General features: G+C 36.0%; 1 protein-coding gene across 1 annotated transcript in view; it reads left to right on the top strand.

Annotated features, from left to right (window-relative positions):
* The first annotated feature begins 1013 nt into the window (after positions 1-1013).
* The window catches only part of SLC25A12 (solute carrier family 25 member 12), a 46308-nt gene continuing 32040 nt past the window's right edge, over positions 1014-15281 (top strand). Inside the window, exons 1-4 of the mRNA XM_058840326.1 lie at positions 1014-1116; positions 1598-1651; positions 5600-5742; positions 10490-10605. Coding sequence (XP_058696309.1) covers positions 1105-1116; positions 1598-1651; positions 5600-5742; positions 10490-10605 — 325 coding nt within the window. The 5' untranslated portion in view covers positions 1014-1104. The remainder of the gene's footprint in view (positions 1117-1597; positions 1652-5599; positions 5743-10489; positions 10606-15281) is intronic.

Genomic DNA, 15281 nt, shown 5'->3' with positions numbered 1-15281 from the left:
TTCTGCTGGTGGGGCAACAAGTGAGTGACTGTGTGGGGCTTGGCTCCTGGCTAGGGTTAAACCATGGCCCGCTGCAGCTAGCATATATATATACATATACATATATATACATACATACATATACATACATACATATATATATATATATATATGGATTTGCTGAACAAGATGATGCTTGGGTGGTCAGATGCTTACCAAATAGGCAGAGTTCTAACAAAACTGTTTCTGCTGTCAGCTGGGACATAGGCATATATGTAGTATGTAAACTCTTAAGTTATATGCAGAAAGTTTTTGTTGACATGTAACTAAAAAAAGTTGTTTTCCAGAGAAAAGTTGTATTAAACTTAAATGAGTCATTGTTTTGTGACCACCATTATAAATTGCTAGTTGCTGTACTGTAGTTTAATATCTCCTTGTGTTATTTGAAGAGTATCAGAATCTGCCCTTTGTTTTCCAGGGGCATCAAATAAAATACACTTTGTTGGGCGCTTGAAATATCACAGCAAGACGAAATATGCAGTATTATTTAAGTCAGGTTTTATAAGCACTGTGATTGAACTGTTGAAACAAAGTATAAACTTGCCCTTTCTTAAGGCTATGACCTGCGTGCTTTTCATTTTGAAGTATAAAGCACGTACGGTATACTCTGCTGATAAAAGATTATATGACGCTGTCAGAAGTTACTGAATTCCAGCCCGATTTGGGGCCTCTGGTTCTATGTTTGAAATACGGAGCTACAACTGACTTGCAGCCTAGCTGCCAGAACATCGGTCTACGAACAGTTTCGGCACCTGAAACCGACAGGTACCCCTCTCCTGACCATTAGGGGCACGGCTGCATCTGTTGCGCCAGAAATGAGATTCAGCAGCATTTAAAAAGGCTCTGTTTCGCCCTGTGGAGGTGCTGCCAGCAGCCCCCCGCCGAGACCCCACACCCGCGCCGCCGGTGCCCTGGCGGGGCAGCCGCGGCCCGCACACGGCGCTACCGGGGCCGGGGCGGGGCGGGGCAGGGCAGGGCGCTCACCCCACAGCGCTGCGCTGAGGCGGAGGCTGCTGCGGCGGCGCGGCGGGCGGGCGGCTCCTCCTCCTCCTCGGCGGGTGCAGCATGGCGGTCAAGGTGACTCTCCCGCTCCGTCGCTGGTGGCAGGAGGAGCCGGGCGGATCCCAAGCGGGGGCCGGGGGCAGGCGGGCGGCGAGGGGAGGTGGCCGCCGCCGCCGCCGCTGCGGGATTCCCGCGGTGGGCCGGAGAGCGGCGCCGACGGGGGCGGTGATGGCGGGGCGGCCCCGGGGGAGCGGCAGCGCAGCACACGCTGCCCCCGCTCGCCGAAGTTCCCCGGGGGGAGCGGGCCGGGGTCCCCGGGGCGGCGGTGGCGGCTCTGCTCGTCCTGTGGGGCCGCGGCGCTCGCAGGCAGCCCGGGGCTGACAGCTGTCACCGGCGCCGAGCCCTGTGCCGTCCCGCGGCAGCGCGGTCATGGCTGAGGCTGGGCCTGTCCTGACGAGGGACCACCCCGTGTTGCCGCCTTTGGCCGGCGCGGCGGGTTTTATCTGCACTGACAGTAGTCCGGCTAAGCGAAGCACTAATTTCCTTGTGTTTACAGGTGCATGCAACCAAAAGAGCGGATCCTAATGAACTACGAAACATTTTTTTACAGGTAAAAAGAACTAATGTTGGTCGAGTGTTAGATTCCTGTGTTTTGCCTTTCCAGCAATTTGCCCTGGCATCAAACGTGTGTCGTGTTGGTGGGACACTAAAAGTTCATTTTGCAGGCGCAGTGTATTGAAGGGGCTGTCAGGCATTGAGGAGAAAGTGCTGCTGTCACAAATGGTGATAACCATTTCCAAATTATAATATTAAATGAATGCCTGAACTATTTTCTAATTTTCTATAAAGCAAATAATTATAACAAAATACTGGTTTTTTTAAAAAAATATCCCTTTGCAGAATTCAAAAACATTCTTCTTCCATGGCTGTATGTTTTGTCCTTGGGATCTATATGTGTACTTACAAATGGTTGGACCACTGGTAATGTTTTTAGAACTTAAAATTGATTTGTTGAGATTTATATACTTCGTAATATTGTCCCTTGAAGTGCTTTAGAAATTAACATATGTAAATAATAATATGAAGGTTTCTCCACTCCCTTAGTTTCAGTAACGCTTCATCAGAAAGGAAAATCCAGTCAGTCCTAAATCTATGATGATGTGAATCAGGCATATGGAATAAGAAGAACAAGAACTATGGTTTAGGTCCATAATAGGGCCACTGATATTTCAAAATTATTAAAATATCTTTTTTCCCCTAATGTTGAGTATTAGTATATTCAAGAACCTTTTCTCTATATGAAAAATTAAGGGTATAAAATTAGGGCTAATACTGTGAATAATAAAACCTATTATTTAACTGTTTTTACCTATCTTTGGTTCTACTACACCATCTAACTATTTCCATAAATGCTAGGTGGTCAGGGAGACCTTTTTGCCTGAGAGAGAGAAGTTGTATCCCAACCATATATTTGGTGGCCTTTCCTTTAGCATGCTGGATTACATGTACCATAACATTGCTGTAGTGGTAAAACTTAGAATGCTGGCATCAAACTGTAAAGGCTCAATGTTAATTTCTAGTATAAAATACTCCAACACAGGTTCATATTTGGTTGACATGGCATTCAGCTTTTGTAGATAAAGACTAAGTAAAGTATGTTAATAAAATTAGAAAATACATCAAAGTATAATTTTTGAAATATATATTAATATAGTATAAAAATGTGGTTCTAGAACATCTTTTCCAACTTTTTGCAAGGTACTTTTGCACATTGGAATGAAAAAAAGTTAAATGAAGTGTCAAAACAGTCTATTCAGTTGTAAATGTGAACTCTTTATGGTTCTTGACATCCAATCAGTAGAAGTTCTTGCTTCTGGAAATAAGCATTTGAAGTTCTTGATAGTGGTCATGCAGAGAACAGTGGAGAGGAAGAGTATTGTACCACTGGATGTTGAAATTTTCTTCCTGACAGTACATGTTTTATTGACCTAAAAAGCAGACAGTTTGTTTTTAAAAAATGGCTTTTTGGTCTTCCCCATGTCTGTCTTGTTTTCTTCAAAGAAATGTGCAAGGGAATTTGTGGATTGCTTGGTGCTCTGAGGAATGAAAAATATGAAAGCTCTCCTCTGTCCCTTTGAGTATCTGAGATTTTGCAGTTAAAAAAAAGCATAGAAAAAGAGTTTGTATTTCTTCTGCATTGTTTGAGTTTGAAATTGTGTTTTTGTTTGATGTTTAGAAATGAAACTTAGTTGCAGGTTTTAAAACAGAAGAGAATCATTCTTTTTAAGACTAAGTTGTAGAAAGTCTTGTTATGAAATATTGCAAGTGTTTAGGGGTCAGATATGCTGTACTCTTCGCTGAGAGTGCTGGCCTCTTCTCTGAGCTTCAGCTAAAGGTCGTGCATTCCTTCCTAAATTTGGCTTCCCTTGGAAATGGTTAGAAGGGAAGATGTGAGCTCTAGGCCTCATCACCATCCACCTTAATCATTGAGAGTCTACTTAAATTTCCTTCTGTTCATGCATGTCTTCTAATGTTATATGTGCCCTCTCGTGGTGTAGTTTACATTTATCTTAAAGGATATTCAATATATAGCTTTCTCTTCAGAATTTATGAAGTGTGCTATCTGCTTCTTCTAACTGTTTTAATCTGTTAAAAAGATAAAGTTTTATTTGCATTAACAAGATGTGCTATTTCTTTTAGTCCTGTAACTATGAAATGCAGGCATTGAAGTTTCATGTCTGTGCACCATCAAGTAAGTTACCTCTTAGGTGTTTGCTAACCACAGACTTCAGTAACAACCATAAAAGAACAAATTTTGTAACAAATTATCACAGAAGGGTAAAAGAGTTGGGTGGAAAAAGTCACCATATTTCTTAGAGAACCTTCATTATTTTTTTTAGACAAGACATAGTCTGCCTTTGGAAAATATTGTTGAATTATTCCCTTCCTATTGAATTCAAGTGTAAGCTTCAGCTTCACCTGTTCAAGCAAGGTGAGAAGGAAAGACAAAAAGATTTCCAAAGCATTTTTTCTGAAAGTGTGAAAGTTCTGTGAAACATCAGCTTGTAAACTAGAGTAGAGGGTTTGTATGTTTATCTTATATGAGGATGTTTTAAAGAAGAGTCTCATGGAAATCCATCAAGTGCTTACCTGAGGCAATCTACAAATGTATACTAAGAATTTTGTGTTATAAAGTAACACAGTTCAAGACCGAGAAAAACACAGATTTAATTGATGTGTTTTATATTCAGATTAGATTATAATTTAAAATTGGGCTAAAAGATTCTTGACTTAAGTCATATGGTGCAAACATAAGACTAATATATTTACATGCTTAGCTACTTTCTCGGGCCTTAATTTATTGACTTGCTGCCAAACTCTTCCAAAATGCCATGACCTTCTCATATGGAGCTCAATGTATCTGTCAGTTAATTATTTTTGTCTCAAATTTTTTTAAACAAAAATTCCTCCAAACAGTTTTTATTGTGGAAGGTAGTATTATAAATTATTATTAATGATAAACTCACAGAAGTTGGTGTCTGGAGGAAAAAATATGGTGTTTAGATTTTTACTGTCTTCAATCTGCACTCTACTGTCATACTGTTGACTTCAGTGATTCTTGAAGATATGCTCCATACTCTGCATGTTTGATGGGCCTTCATACATAACATTTTCTTTGGATTTCATGTCTTGCATCAGAGTTGTGCTTTGTAAGGCACTTTTCAGTCACTTGTGTGTATGGCTGAGAAGAGAACCTTTCAGAGTTGATTCAAGGAAGCCACAGTTTCATTGTGCTGTCATATTGGCAGCAGTGCTGAATTAAGGGATTCCTGTCCACTGCTTTGTGTTCTTGTTTTGGTGGAAATACTCTGTTTTAATTCTCCATAAATTCAGTAATCTGGTTTACAGTGCAGTCTTGCAAATAGCTGTCATCACGTGTGTAGGGTGGAAGAGGAAGAGGTGATGAGGTGATGTGAGGGGCTGACATTGGGGAAGAGATACATGAGATGCTGAAGCAAGCACTCTCGTTTGTATGAATTTTTCCTTAAAAACATTAGTTTCAGGATAAAAATTAATCTGAACATTTATTACTCACTAAAAGAGAAAAGAAATAATTTTTATTTTCCAAAATAATTATAGTAAAGATCAGGAGCAATTATTCAGAAGGTACCTGCTACTAGAAATTGTAAGAAAACTTACGTGCTGCATTTTCAGTGTAGCTGCAAATGGAATGCTATAGCGTGGTTGTAATTCTTATAAATTTTTGCAATTACTTGGCGGTTTCTGAAATATGTTGCTGTCTTTTAATTAGAAGATACTGATCATTATGTGAACATATATATTGTCCAGGAAAATCTGACTGTTGCTAGTATAAAACTAGTACAGTAACACTGTTAGTTTAATCCAGCCCTTTAATTTCAGAGCAGTTATGTGCAGACAGTTGTGCACCATTTTAAGTGATATTCAGTAAAGATACTAATTTGGTCATCACCGATAATTAGCATCTAAATGGATTAATTTTTGTTTGTGGGGCTTTGTTTTTTTATTTTTACTCTAGTATGCAAGTGTTGAGAAAGATGGTGAGCATTACATGACCCCAGAGGACTTTGTGCAGAAATACCTAGGACTTCATACAGATCCACATCACAATCCCAAAACAGTGCAGCTGTTGGCTGGAGTGGCAGATCAAACTAAGGATGGGTGAGAATTTTGCTTTCTATTTGAAACTTGCACTGCATTGTTAAATGTGTGAGTGCATGAGTTTGATAACTTCATCTTCTAAAATTCATTGTAGATTTTATTACACTTTAGGCTTATTTAAATGAGAAGATTTTTTCAAAAGTACAATAGACTATGAATTTGTGAAAACGGAGAAAAGAAGTATGGTGTTTAACATGATTTTTTTTTTAAGCTAAGATTTATTTTGATGATGTTTTGTTAAATTTACAAAAGCTGAGGATGCTGAACATCAGGTAAGCTAAGTGTAGTATGGCTGCCTTAGAAAAGTTCTTTTCTGTATGTTCACATCCATCATCGGGTACTGTGTAGAGTCTTCTGTACCTGTAGTTAAACACAAAAATATGGAAGAGCTTTTCTTACTTTGGTAGAGTGCAGTTAAAATCCAGCCACTGAGGTCTTTTGAAAAGTGCTATTAGAAAAGAGAGACACTAGTGGCTTCATTAAGGAAGAAGCTGTTTACCTAATGAAGATCAGGTCACACCACATCAAGCTTTTCCAAATCTCCTTACAGATGCTCTAGCTTGCTTTTAAACCGTTCCTTGAAACCAATTTACATAATGTCTGCTCTGCTGAGGTAGTGCCCTCTAACTAGTCTTCCAAGGAGCCTTTTCTTTTGCTATATGTAGGCTTCTAGTTTTGGCCTTGGATTGTAGTAGGAGGCCTGGGCATTGCTAAAGTAAAGTGAGAAGGTTAAGATGGGTCAGAGACGAGGTCAAGAATGCAGAAGTGAGTGGTTATTTTGTTGAGAAGAAAATGCTGTTAAAATAGTATACAATAAATTTGTAAATACGTAAATATAACTTAGTTTAAATTGAAAGCTCCTTAACTTTCTTCTTTACTTAAATTTTGGTTTTGTTTTCCTGCATTCTGCTATAGAACATTTTATTAGCTTGCTTAGTATCCTGAGCAACTTGTACAGTATCTGTGCTATGGAAATGAAGTTGTATGTTGTATGTATGCTGTATACTTCTTATTCTAAATGACAAATATAGAGTTTCCTGTTTGATGTAATGCTATATAATTTTTCTTTTCATAAGGCTGCAGCACTTTGATAATATATTTGATTATACATACATTTGAGAAATCTTAGTAACCTGTCTCTGTTTCCAATACATGGCTGCTGTTTGTTGCTTTATTATGGATTGAAAAGGTAATTTTGTATGTATCTGTTCAAATAATAGTTTAATTGATGAAGTAAACCAACATGCTTAGCATATTCCTCCTCTGAAAGCTGTTGGTTATCTTTTATGGTGTGCATTTCTTCTGGAAATGTCTTATATAAGGGTCTTTCTTACAGTAGGAAATAAGTTTGTTTTAATGATACAACAGAACTTTTAAGTATTGCTTTTTGTTACTTTCCCCGTGGATAAGATTTTTGTTGTTTTTGTTTATTGTTTTTTTAAATAAATCTGGGTAATATTTGAATATTCATATAATCAAGTATGGTTAAGTGTGCTTTACCACCTTCTTTATGGGGAGAGTGGAATTTTTATTTTGCACTGCCATATAATTTAAAGTGTAAAATGTTTATCTGTTTGAATACTTGTCTGAAACTTTTTTTCTAAATGTTTTAATCTATATTTATATTTAGTCTGTATTTCACGTGAAGAATTTTTTATAGCCCCATTATCAGCATAAGGGTTTTTTTACATTCACATTTTTCCATTTGTAGTGAGCTGTAATATATCAAAATCCAGACTCTAATAGCATGAATAGCAATTGTAATCTATAACTGAATTCCAGGATGCATTGCATTTTTCCAAGGACTTACTTTATGAAATCCAAGGAAGTATCAGTAGTCTTGTCCTGTGCATATACTTCTACATTAAATGACAGCCCAATGGCATGCAGCAAGTCATTGAGAAGCTTTGGGTTCTGTTATAAAATTTCATTCCTGTATCTGCTATCATATTCTCTTAGCCTTGCTTGCCCTTGATATAAATACTCAGAGTGTTGATGGTTGCTTCCATTGTTAATATTTTTTTATTTCTTTTAGGTTTAAGTTTGGCACTTTACAGAAACAGCACATTTTGGAACTGGCTCTCTGTAGGCATGTGTTTAAAAAAAGTGGTTTTACTTTTTTTCTAATGGTAACTTGATCCTTACTTAACTGTTCCAGAGCACTATTGCCTTCTCCCATTACTGCTGTACAAGACTGGTTTGCTTTAGTGGAACTCATTAAGGTAGTTCTTAAAACAGATGACTGTTCACTTCCAAAATGTTTATTCCTCATTGTTACAAATGCATGTTCTTAAAAATTTATGTGATGACCTCTAAATTAGGATTTGGTGTAAACTTGCCTGTTATCTATTTAGTACAGTAGGATTTCACTGATGCTGAAAGCACTCCTGTATCTTCAGACTGCAGGCACTGGTTTTGAAATTGGGATAAATACCCTCTCTGAAGAAAATACTTACACATATATATGTTCCAAAACCAGCTAAAATATTTTCTTCCCCCTTCAAACCTTCAGAATTTCACAGTAGTAATTAAAAATTCTTTATTTTAACTGCTTGTTTCTGGGTACTCTTTTTTATCAGCATATCATTCTTAAATCTGGAAATTTGTTCTTAAGTGAAGTCCCCAAGAAGGAGTTGATATTTCATCTAATGGAGAGTCACAACAGAGCTATACATAATGTCTAAAAAGCTATGTTGTGTGGGGAAAAATCAGAAAAGACTTGTAGTATGAAAATAGGAAAGTCAGAGAAGAATTGCAAACACATAGGTTACTTTGTGTGCTTTTGAAGGGTAGCAGTACAGAAGAAATCAGAGGAAAGGAAATTTTTTAAATGTTACAGATAAAACGAAAGATATAAAAACGATATAAAAGAAAGATATAAAACGAATGATATTGTTATGGACTCTGTAATGCAGTGGGTTCACTGGATGATACTTGAGTAGTGATTGGGTGGGAAGCTCCATCACTCCGTTTAATCCAGCTCCTGTTATCTGTGCCCTAGTGGCTAATGGAGGATCACAGAGGCTATCCCTGCTCTTAGGCATTGCAAGTTGAATATGGGGAAAGGAAATTGGATGTGTCTATCTCCTTTTGCTGTAGGCACTGTTACAGTGAGACTGCTGAAGACATCTTTCAGGTTCAGGCTTCTATGAATGCATTGTACAGAGATCAGCACCTTGTTTTGTCAGTTATAAAGTTTCCTGGCTAGGAGTTAATTTGTTAATTATGAATGTATATGAGATATATTTTGAAATGATAGTATTTACAATTATTTTAAAGGAACATTTGTTTCTTTGATACTAACCCTTTATTTATCAAGATCATCCTTTGGATGAAATTGACTTTGCATGTGAAGAGCCATTCTCATATCTCTGATTTTTCTGGCTTAATTATGGTAAATATGATGATTTTGTATTTTCAGTATAATAATTATTTTTAAAGTTACTAAGTTTTTTTTCCTGTCTTTCTTGTGCAGTGCATATATACAAGAATGTTAAATTATTTAACCATTTTAAAGTATCTCAATTTTACTTCATGTGTACTTAGAGAAAGATTAGATATAGTAATGAATAGTGTGAATATTGTGATTTTTCTTCTCTTTTTTTCCTGTGGGGAACAGACTTTTTACTTGGCTCTTTAACAGTAAGCAGTAATGTCTGAAGTAATCACTATGAGCTGATGATCTCATATGATGAGTACTAAGCTGAGATCAATTATGTACATTTTCTAGGAAAATTTCTAGGAAACAGTGATATTCTCTGCTTTAACAGCATTTACTGATATATAGTAATTTTTTTGTTTAATATTAAAGATGTAATTCTTATTCCCATTGATTATTCAATTCTAAAATATATATCCTGTAATTTATCCCGTTATTTTCTTGTGCCAACATTATCCTTTGTCTACGAGCTTCAGGTTTACCTTTCTGCAGCTGTTCATACATACAGCATTAGGATGCCTTCTGAAGGTTCTTTTTGGTGTTAGCCAGAATAAGCAGAGTTCCTCTAGAAAAGTTACTTATTATTATCCTAATAAGATATCTGTGCATACAATCAAGTCTGAGTTTATTGGTGACCACAAAGACTTGGATTTACCAGTGCATCCTGAGTTGTGCACTGTGACTGGCTTGCATACACAGCTCAGAATCTTGTGTCCTGCTCAGATCCTTCCCTGTCTTGCCATGTCTGTCCTTGAGTCCAGATGTTTCTATGTTTTGCCCTGAGTACATGACTTGACAGTTCATGTTATTTTTGGAGTGTAGTATTCTTTCCATATGCATAGTAAAGTGCAACTTTTTCTGAACCTGTTTGTTTTTTATGAATGGTATGTATTGTTTTAAGAAAATGTATGTTTTATAGTGTATTCCTGTACTTGCATTACAGTATCTTTTCTTAGTAAAAATGCATATGTAGTAGTACAATGACAGACCTGTGAATTTCACATTGTTAGAATTTTTGTGGTGTTTTTATGTCTTTCAGGTGCTTATTACATTTATACTTAAAAAGTAGTAACTTGTAGGTGTTCATTGAGAATTCAGTCGCTTCATAGAGGAACAAACTGAGTTGCATGACTGTTAACTACTTAAATGTAGCATACTTTCCACTCTCTCTAGAGTGTTAATTATTTTAAGTTAAAATTTTATGTAATATTTGGATCACACTGTTTTAGAGAGTATCAAATACAAATTATCATTTGCATTATGAACAATTAAAAAAAATCTTTATAACTTTTCTGTTTTCCTTTCTAGGTTAATTTCCTTCCAAGAGTTTTTGGCATTTGAATCTGTTTTGTGTACTCCAGATGCAATATTCATAGTTGCTTTTCAGTTATTTGACAGGAATGGCAATGGAGAAGTAACATTTGGTAAGAATACCTAAAGAAAAACAGTTTTAAGAAAGTGATTATAATAGTACCTGTCATAATAATTGTTCATGACCATAGGTTCATAGAAATGCATTTTGTACAGTACTGTACTGTTTTCCTAAGACTCTGCATGAGTAGAACTTTTTTCCTCTCTTAATTCAAGCTTAAGAAGTACAAAGAGGCAAAATAAGTTTTTCTCTGTCTTCTTGAATAAAGGTTTGTCATTTTCCTGAAGTAGTAAATACAGTGATGTTCAGTGTCATCCTGAGTAAAATTCTATATCCTGGACTTCAAACTCCTTCAACCATGAGGGGGTTTTAAGATATGTTATAGATCTTCACATATCTTTGAGTGATTGTCATTTCATACTATAAGAGCTCAATATAGAAATTAAGGACATCTAATAATTTGATTTCCTGTGGTAGTGTCCCTTTTCTTGAGGAGCAAATCTTGCATTAATGTTGTTGAGTGTAACTTACAACTAGATCATATATTTGCAAAATCAGGAAGAAAATCTGGCCTTTGGTTTTGTTGCCTAATCACATTAGTTAGTAATTAGACCAAAGTCTTGAGATTAACTATACTGCTTTGAGATATTGCTAAATAACTGTTACTAACATTGCAGTTTAAAGAGGACTAGGCTTTATTTTTAAAACTTAATGTTTATGAAAATTAGATAAATCAATGATAAGAATTCTAATAAAATGGAATGATAATTAAATGTTTCTTCTATCCAAAAGAATAAAGCACTCAATAAAGAAAATACAAGCTATGCTTGGATTTGTAACCACTTGCTGTTTGTACTATTTCATTATTATGAAAATTGCTGTAACTTGTTGGGGAAAAAAAGCAAAGGTCTTTTTATGGAAACAAATTGTTTGACTTATGATGCCTGATAAATTACATCGTTAACTGAAGAGTCAGATACTAAGCAGTTTGGATGCACAACATCTTGAAAAGAAAATCTTCTAGAATTTAAATAAAGATGAAATTAGTAAATGCAGTCACTAGGAATTGGACAAACTGCTACAATCTGTGTGACTGTGTTAATGGTGGTTTATTTAATAACCTTACAAAATGGGGGTTTGAACTTGATAGCTGTCATGAACACACTTGAAATAGCTGGTTCCATACCTGAACAATAAGCCATTTCAGATTGTATACAAATTCCTCAGTTAGACTGAGGATTGTTATTTTTATTTGTATAAAGTCTAAAAGAAAACACAAACAAGAGAAAGTATAAAACAGAAAATTGGTAAGTTGGTCGTTTTTCTGTATCTTCCTTGCTGATTATTTTGTAAGGCTGATAAATATTGAAAAGGAAATTCTCAAGGGAATTTTAAATTTACTATTGGTTTATTGGATTTTTTTTTCTAAACTAATTATATTGCAATTATTAGTATATTTAACATTTTACATTATGTTATTAACATACCATGGTACATATTTTTTGTGCTACGGTTCCCACATTTACTGCTTCTTTTTTGTCTTTGATTGTTTGTTTGTTTATAACATGGGCTACTTACTTTTACTTCATATGCATATCATACATATTAATACAACTGTGAAAAATGTGAATGATGATCTGTGACATCTTCAGAATATGGTAACCCTGCAGTCAATTTCCAAGTCGGTCTTACGGCTGTTTTATAAATAAGACCTGCACCCTTTCATTTTCATACCACATAAACAGAAAAGCACAGAGTTTAGTTTAATATAAAAACAGGACAATATAGAAACACAAGTTTTAAAGCTAGAAGTTTTGGTAAATTATTGGAAATAAGTTTAGCCAACTGGTGTGAGAGTCACTATCAGACAAGTCAGGTCTTTTATAGACTGTATAATGTACAATGTATAATGTACATGTAAACCATGTTGGCTATGAGAGCAAGCACAAGTCAAGATTTTCTAGCTCAGGTGAAATGCTCTGTGCATGTAATTGCATTGCTGCCAAAGCTATCTCAGACCAGTAAGTCTTGCCAGAAGCAGCATGGATTTACTGAGGTTTTTTTCTGCACTGTGCATCCGAAGCAAGGGACGGAATTATCTTGGTTCTGTTAGACCGGTAACTAGAACCAACACTGGCCTTGTGTGAGATAACATGTTCTCAAAAATTACTCTCATCTACTCAAATTTTCAGTTATCTGGGGGAAGTGTGCTTGTTGAATTTTAGAACTGTCTCTGTTTTTGGTAGGAAGCTGCTCTAGTTGGGTTCGCTTCTGTTTAGGATTTACTTACTGACATGATTTTGAACAATTCTCAAGCACTTAAGCATTTTACAGTCCTCCTGAGTCTCAGTCTGCTACTTGTCTCTTAAAATACTTAGCTTCCAACTCTCCAGTGATGAAACTATTAATTGTGTCACAGAAGAACTGTCTTAGAAGAAGACTTTAAAAACTATTTTGTAGAAATACTTGTGTGCTAAGTTAATCACTGTCTTTGTCTGCTATATCGTATGTTGAAACATGAAGCCTTCTATCACTTTAATGTCATCTACTATTTTCTTACTGCTTTGGGACACTTTTCCAGGGGCTTTGGGCATCCAGAAATCCTGTATGAATGACTGCCATAAATGTGTGGTTGGTATTCTGCGACATTTGTAAAACAGCAAATTTGTTTATTGCAAGACTATGAAACTGGACCTACTTTGTCTATGCAAACTGCACAGCATGCTCAGTACTCTCTACATGTTTCAGCTGCACTGGACTTGCTGTCAGCTTGGTGAATAAAAAGCAGTAAAATGACTTTTTTAGTAATCCATTGATACAAGTGACAGTGTAGTTTAAACAAGTTTTAAATAATGGAAAAATAGAGAAAAAGCATGTATTCTTAACCAAGTGTTAATCCTACATCCTCATCAATGCTTCCTAGTTGAATATTTTATGCAAAATGTGTTGCTGCTGAGCCCTTACAATACTGCATTATCCATAAAATATTTAAATGCTAACAGCTAAAGCTGATAAGGACAAGTGGGGGTTTTTTTCAGGTTGTTGTCTGTAACCAGAGAAGACTGACAAGCGCTTTGCTCCTTTGATTATGGGATGTATTGACTGCGCTACTTAACATGAGTGAAATATTCGAAAACACTCCATAAAATTAATACGATTGTACTAAGGAATATTATTTTTATTTCTATTCTGTGCAGGTTTTCTGACCTGAATTCAAGTTAAAGCAAACCTGAATATTAAATCTGCTCAAGCTATTTGTTTTTTTCTGATGCTGAAGCAGATAATCTTTACTGTGTTTAAAAGGTGAAGTCTATGATTATCTGCAAAACTTCTCTGAAAAATAGGTTGTCTAACTGGAAGTAAAAGGATTCTTTGTAATTTATCTCTCTGGCACACCATACAATGATCTGGACTGCATCACTTTTAATTGGAATATACAATATCAAGGCACTTTCCAGCTGTTCTTCCTTGTAGAGCCACCACAAAGAACACCATTCTCTAATGAGATGAAGAGTTTCAGAGATGCTTTTTCTGTTAAATACACATGCTGGTATGGATAGAAAGATAGAGCTGAAATATGTATGTTTGTGATTCTTCTGTATTCAGAATTATTTTGGAGATAATTGGAAAATATTTATGGAACTGAATTTAAGGCTTTTATAGACACCCTGCACTCAAAATCTAATTACAAATATTTTGCAGAGTATAACAGCATCTTCTTCAAAGGCACTGGGGGGAGGGAGGCACTCAGATGCCTCATAATGGAGCTATGTGAAAATTGTATGGTATTGGTGAACTGAAATCATAGGCATCCATTTAATAGTTTCAGAATCTGAGTATAGAGGAATGTTGAAGTCTTGCCCAGTCTGTTTTCTTAGACAAGTTTTAATCTGAGAGAAAAAGTTCAAGTTTCCCTTAATCAGGACATAGAGTTTGTCAACACTGGAAGAAGATAAGCAAGAACAAGAGAAAGGAGTTGAACACATGTTCATGCTTTGCTTATGAGTATTATTTCTCAGGGAACAGGGTACTTCTAGTACTCACTCCTTCACGTATCTAAAAGGGAAGCTGGCTTGAAGATGCTAAGATTTGGATGCTTTCAAAAGTATTACTGGCAGCCATAAAGGCTTACAATCACATGACTACAGACATGAGGATATGAGGGTAAAGTCCATGTTTTCATCAAGTGCTATAAACCAGAACTACTGTTTATTTTGGCCTCCTGTTCTTCATTAGTTGCCTGCTTTCAGGGTGTCTTTTGCTAAACACATGCAGATATGCAGATAACATAGAAAACATCTCTGTTAGGAGTTTCTTTTTATCCTTTTATTTCATGTTGTGTGGTTTTTTTCAGGCTTCAACTACGGGTTTGAATGCTTGTGAACAATGCAGAATGGGAGCCCCTCTTTCTACTAGTACTACTATTTTTTTTTTCAAAGCCATAGTTCAACAAGAGGGAATAGAAGAGGAGAACTTAATGTTAAAATTATATGTATTGACAACTTCTTATTATGGCTGTCATTCATTTTTCAATAGAATCAGTAATCCTTTTAAATTAAGAGTAGAAATAAAATGTAACTATTTCTAGTTAAACTTTCTCACATAAAAGTAGTTACTGTATTACATTAGGATTACTCTTAATGTGCTTCTCCTGCATCAGGTGCTACAAAAATGGCTTTCTGCCCTTAACTGTGGTTCCTTATTTTATCCTTCAAAGTGAAAATACGC

The sequence above is a fragment of the Poecile atricapillus genome, chromosome 5, assembly GCF_030490865.1.
Source record: "Poecile atricapillus isolate bPoeAtr1 chromosome 5, bPoeAtr1.hap1, whole genome shotgun sequence".
Taxonomy (NCBI): Eukaryota; Metazoa; Chordata; class Aves; order Passeriformes; family Paridae; genus Poecile; species Poecile atricapillus.
The sequence above is the reverse complement of the archived record's forward strand: the minus strand, read 5'-3'. Positions and strand labels throughout refer to the sequence as shown.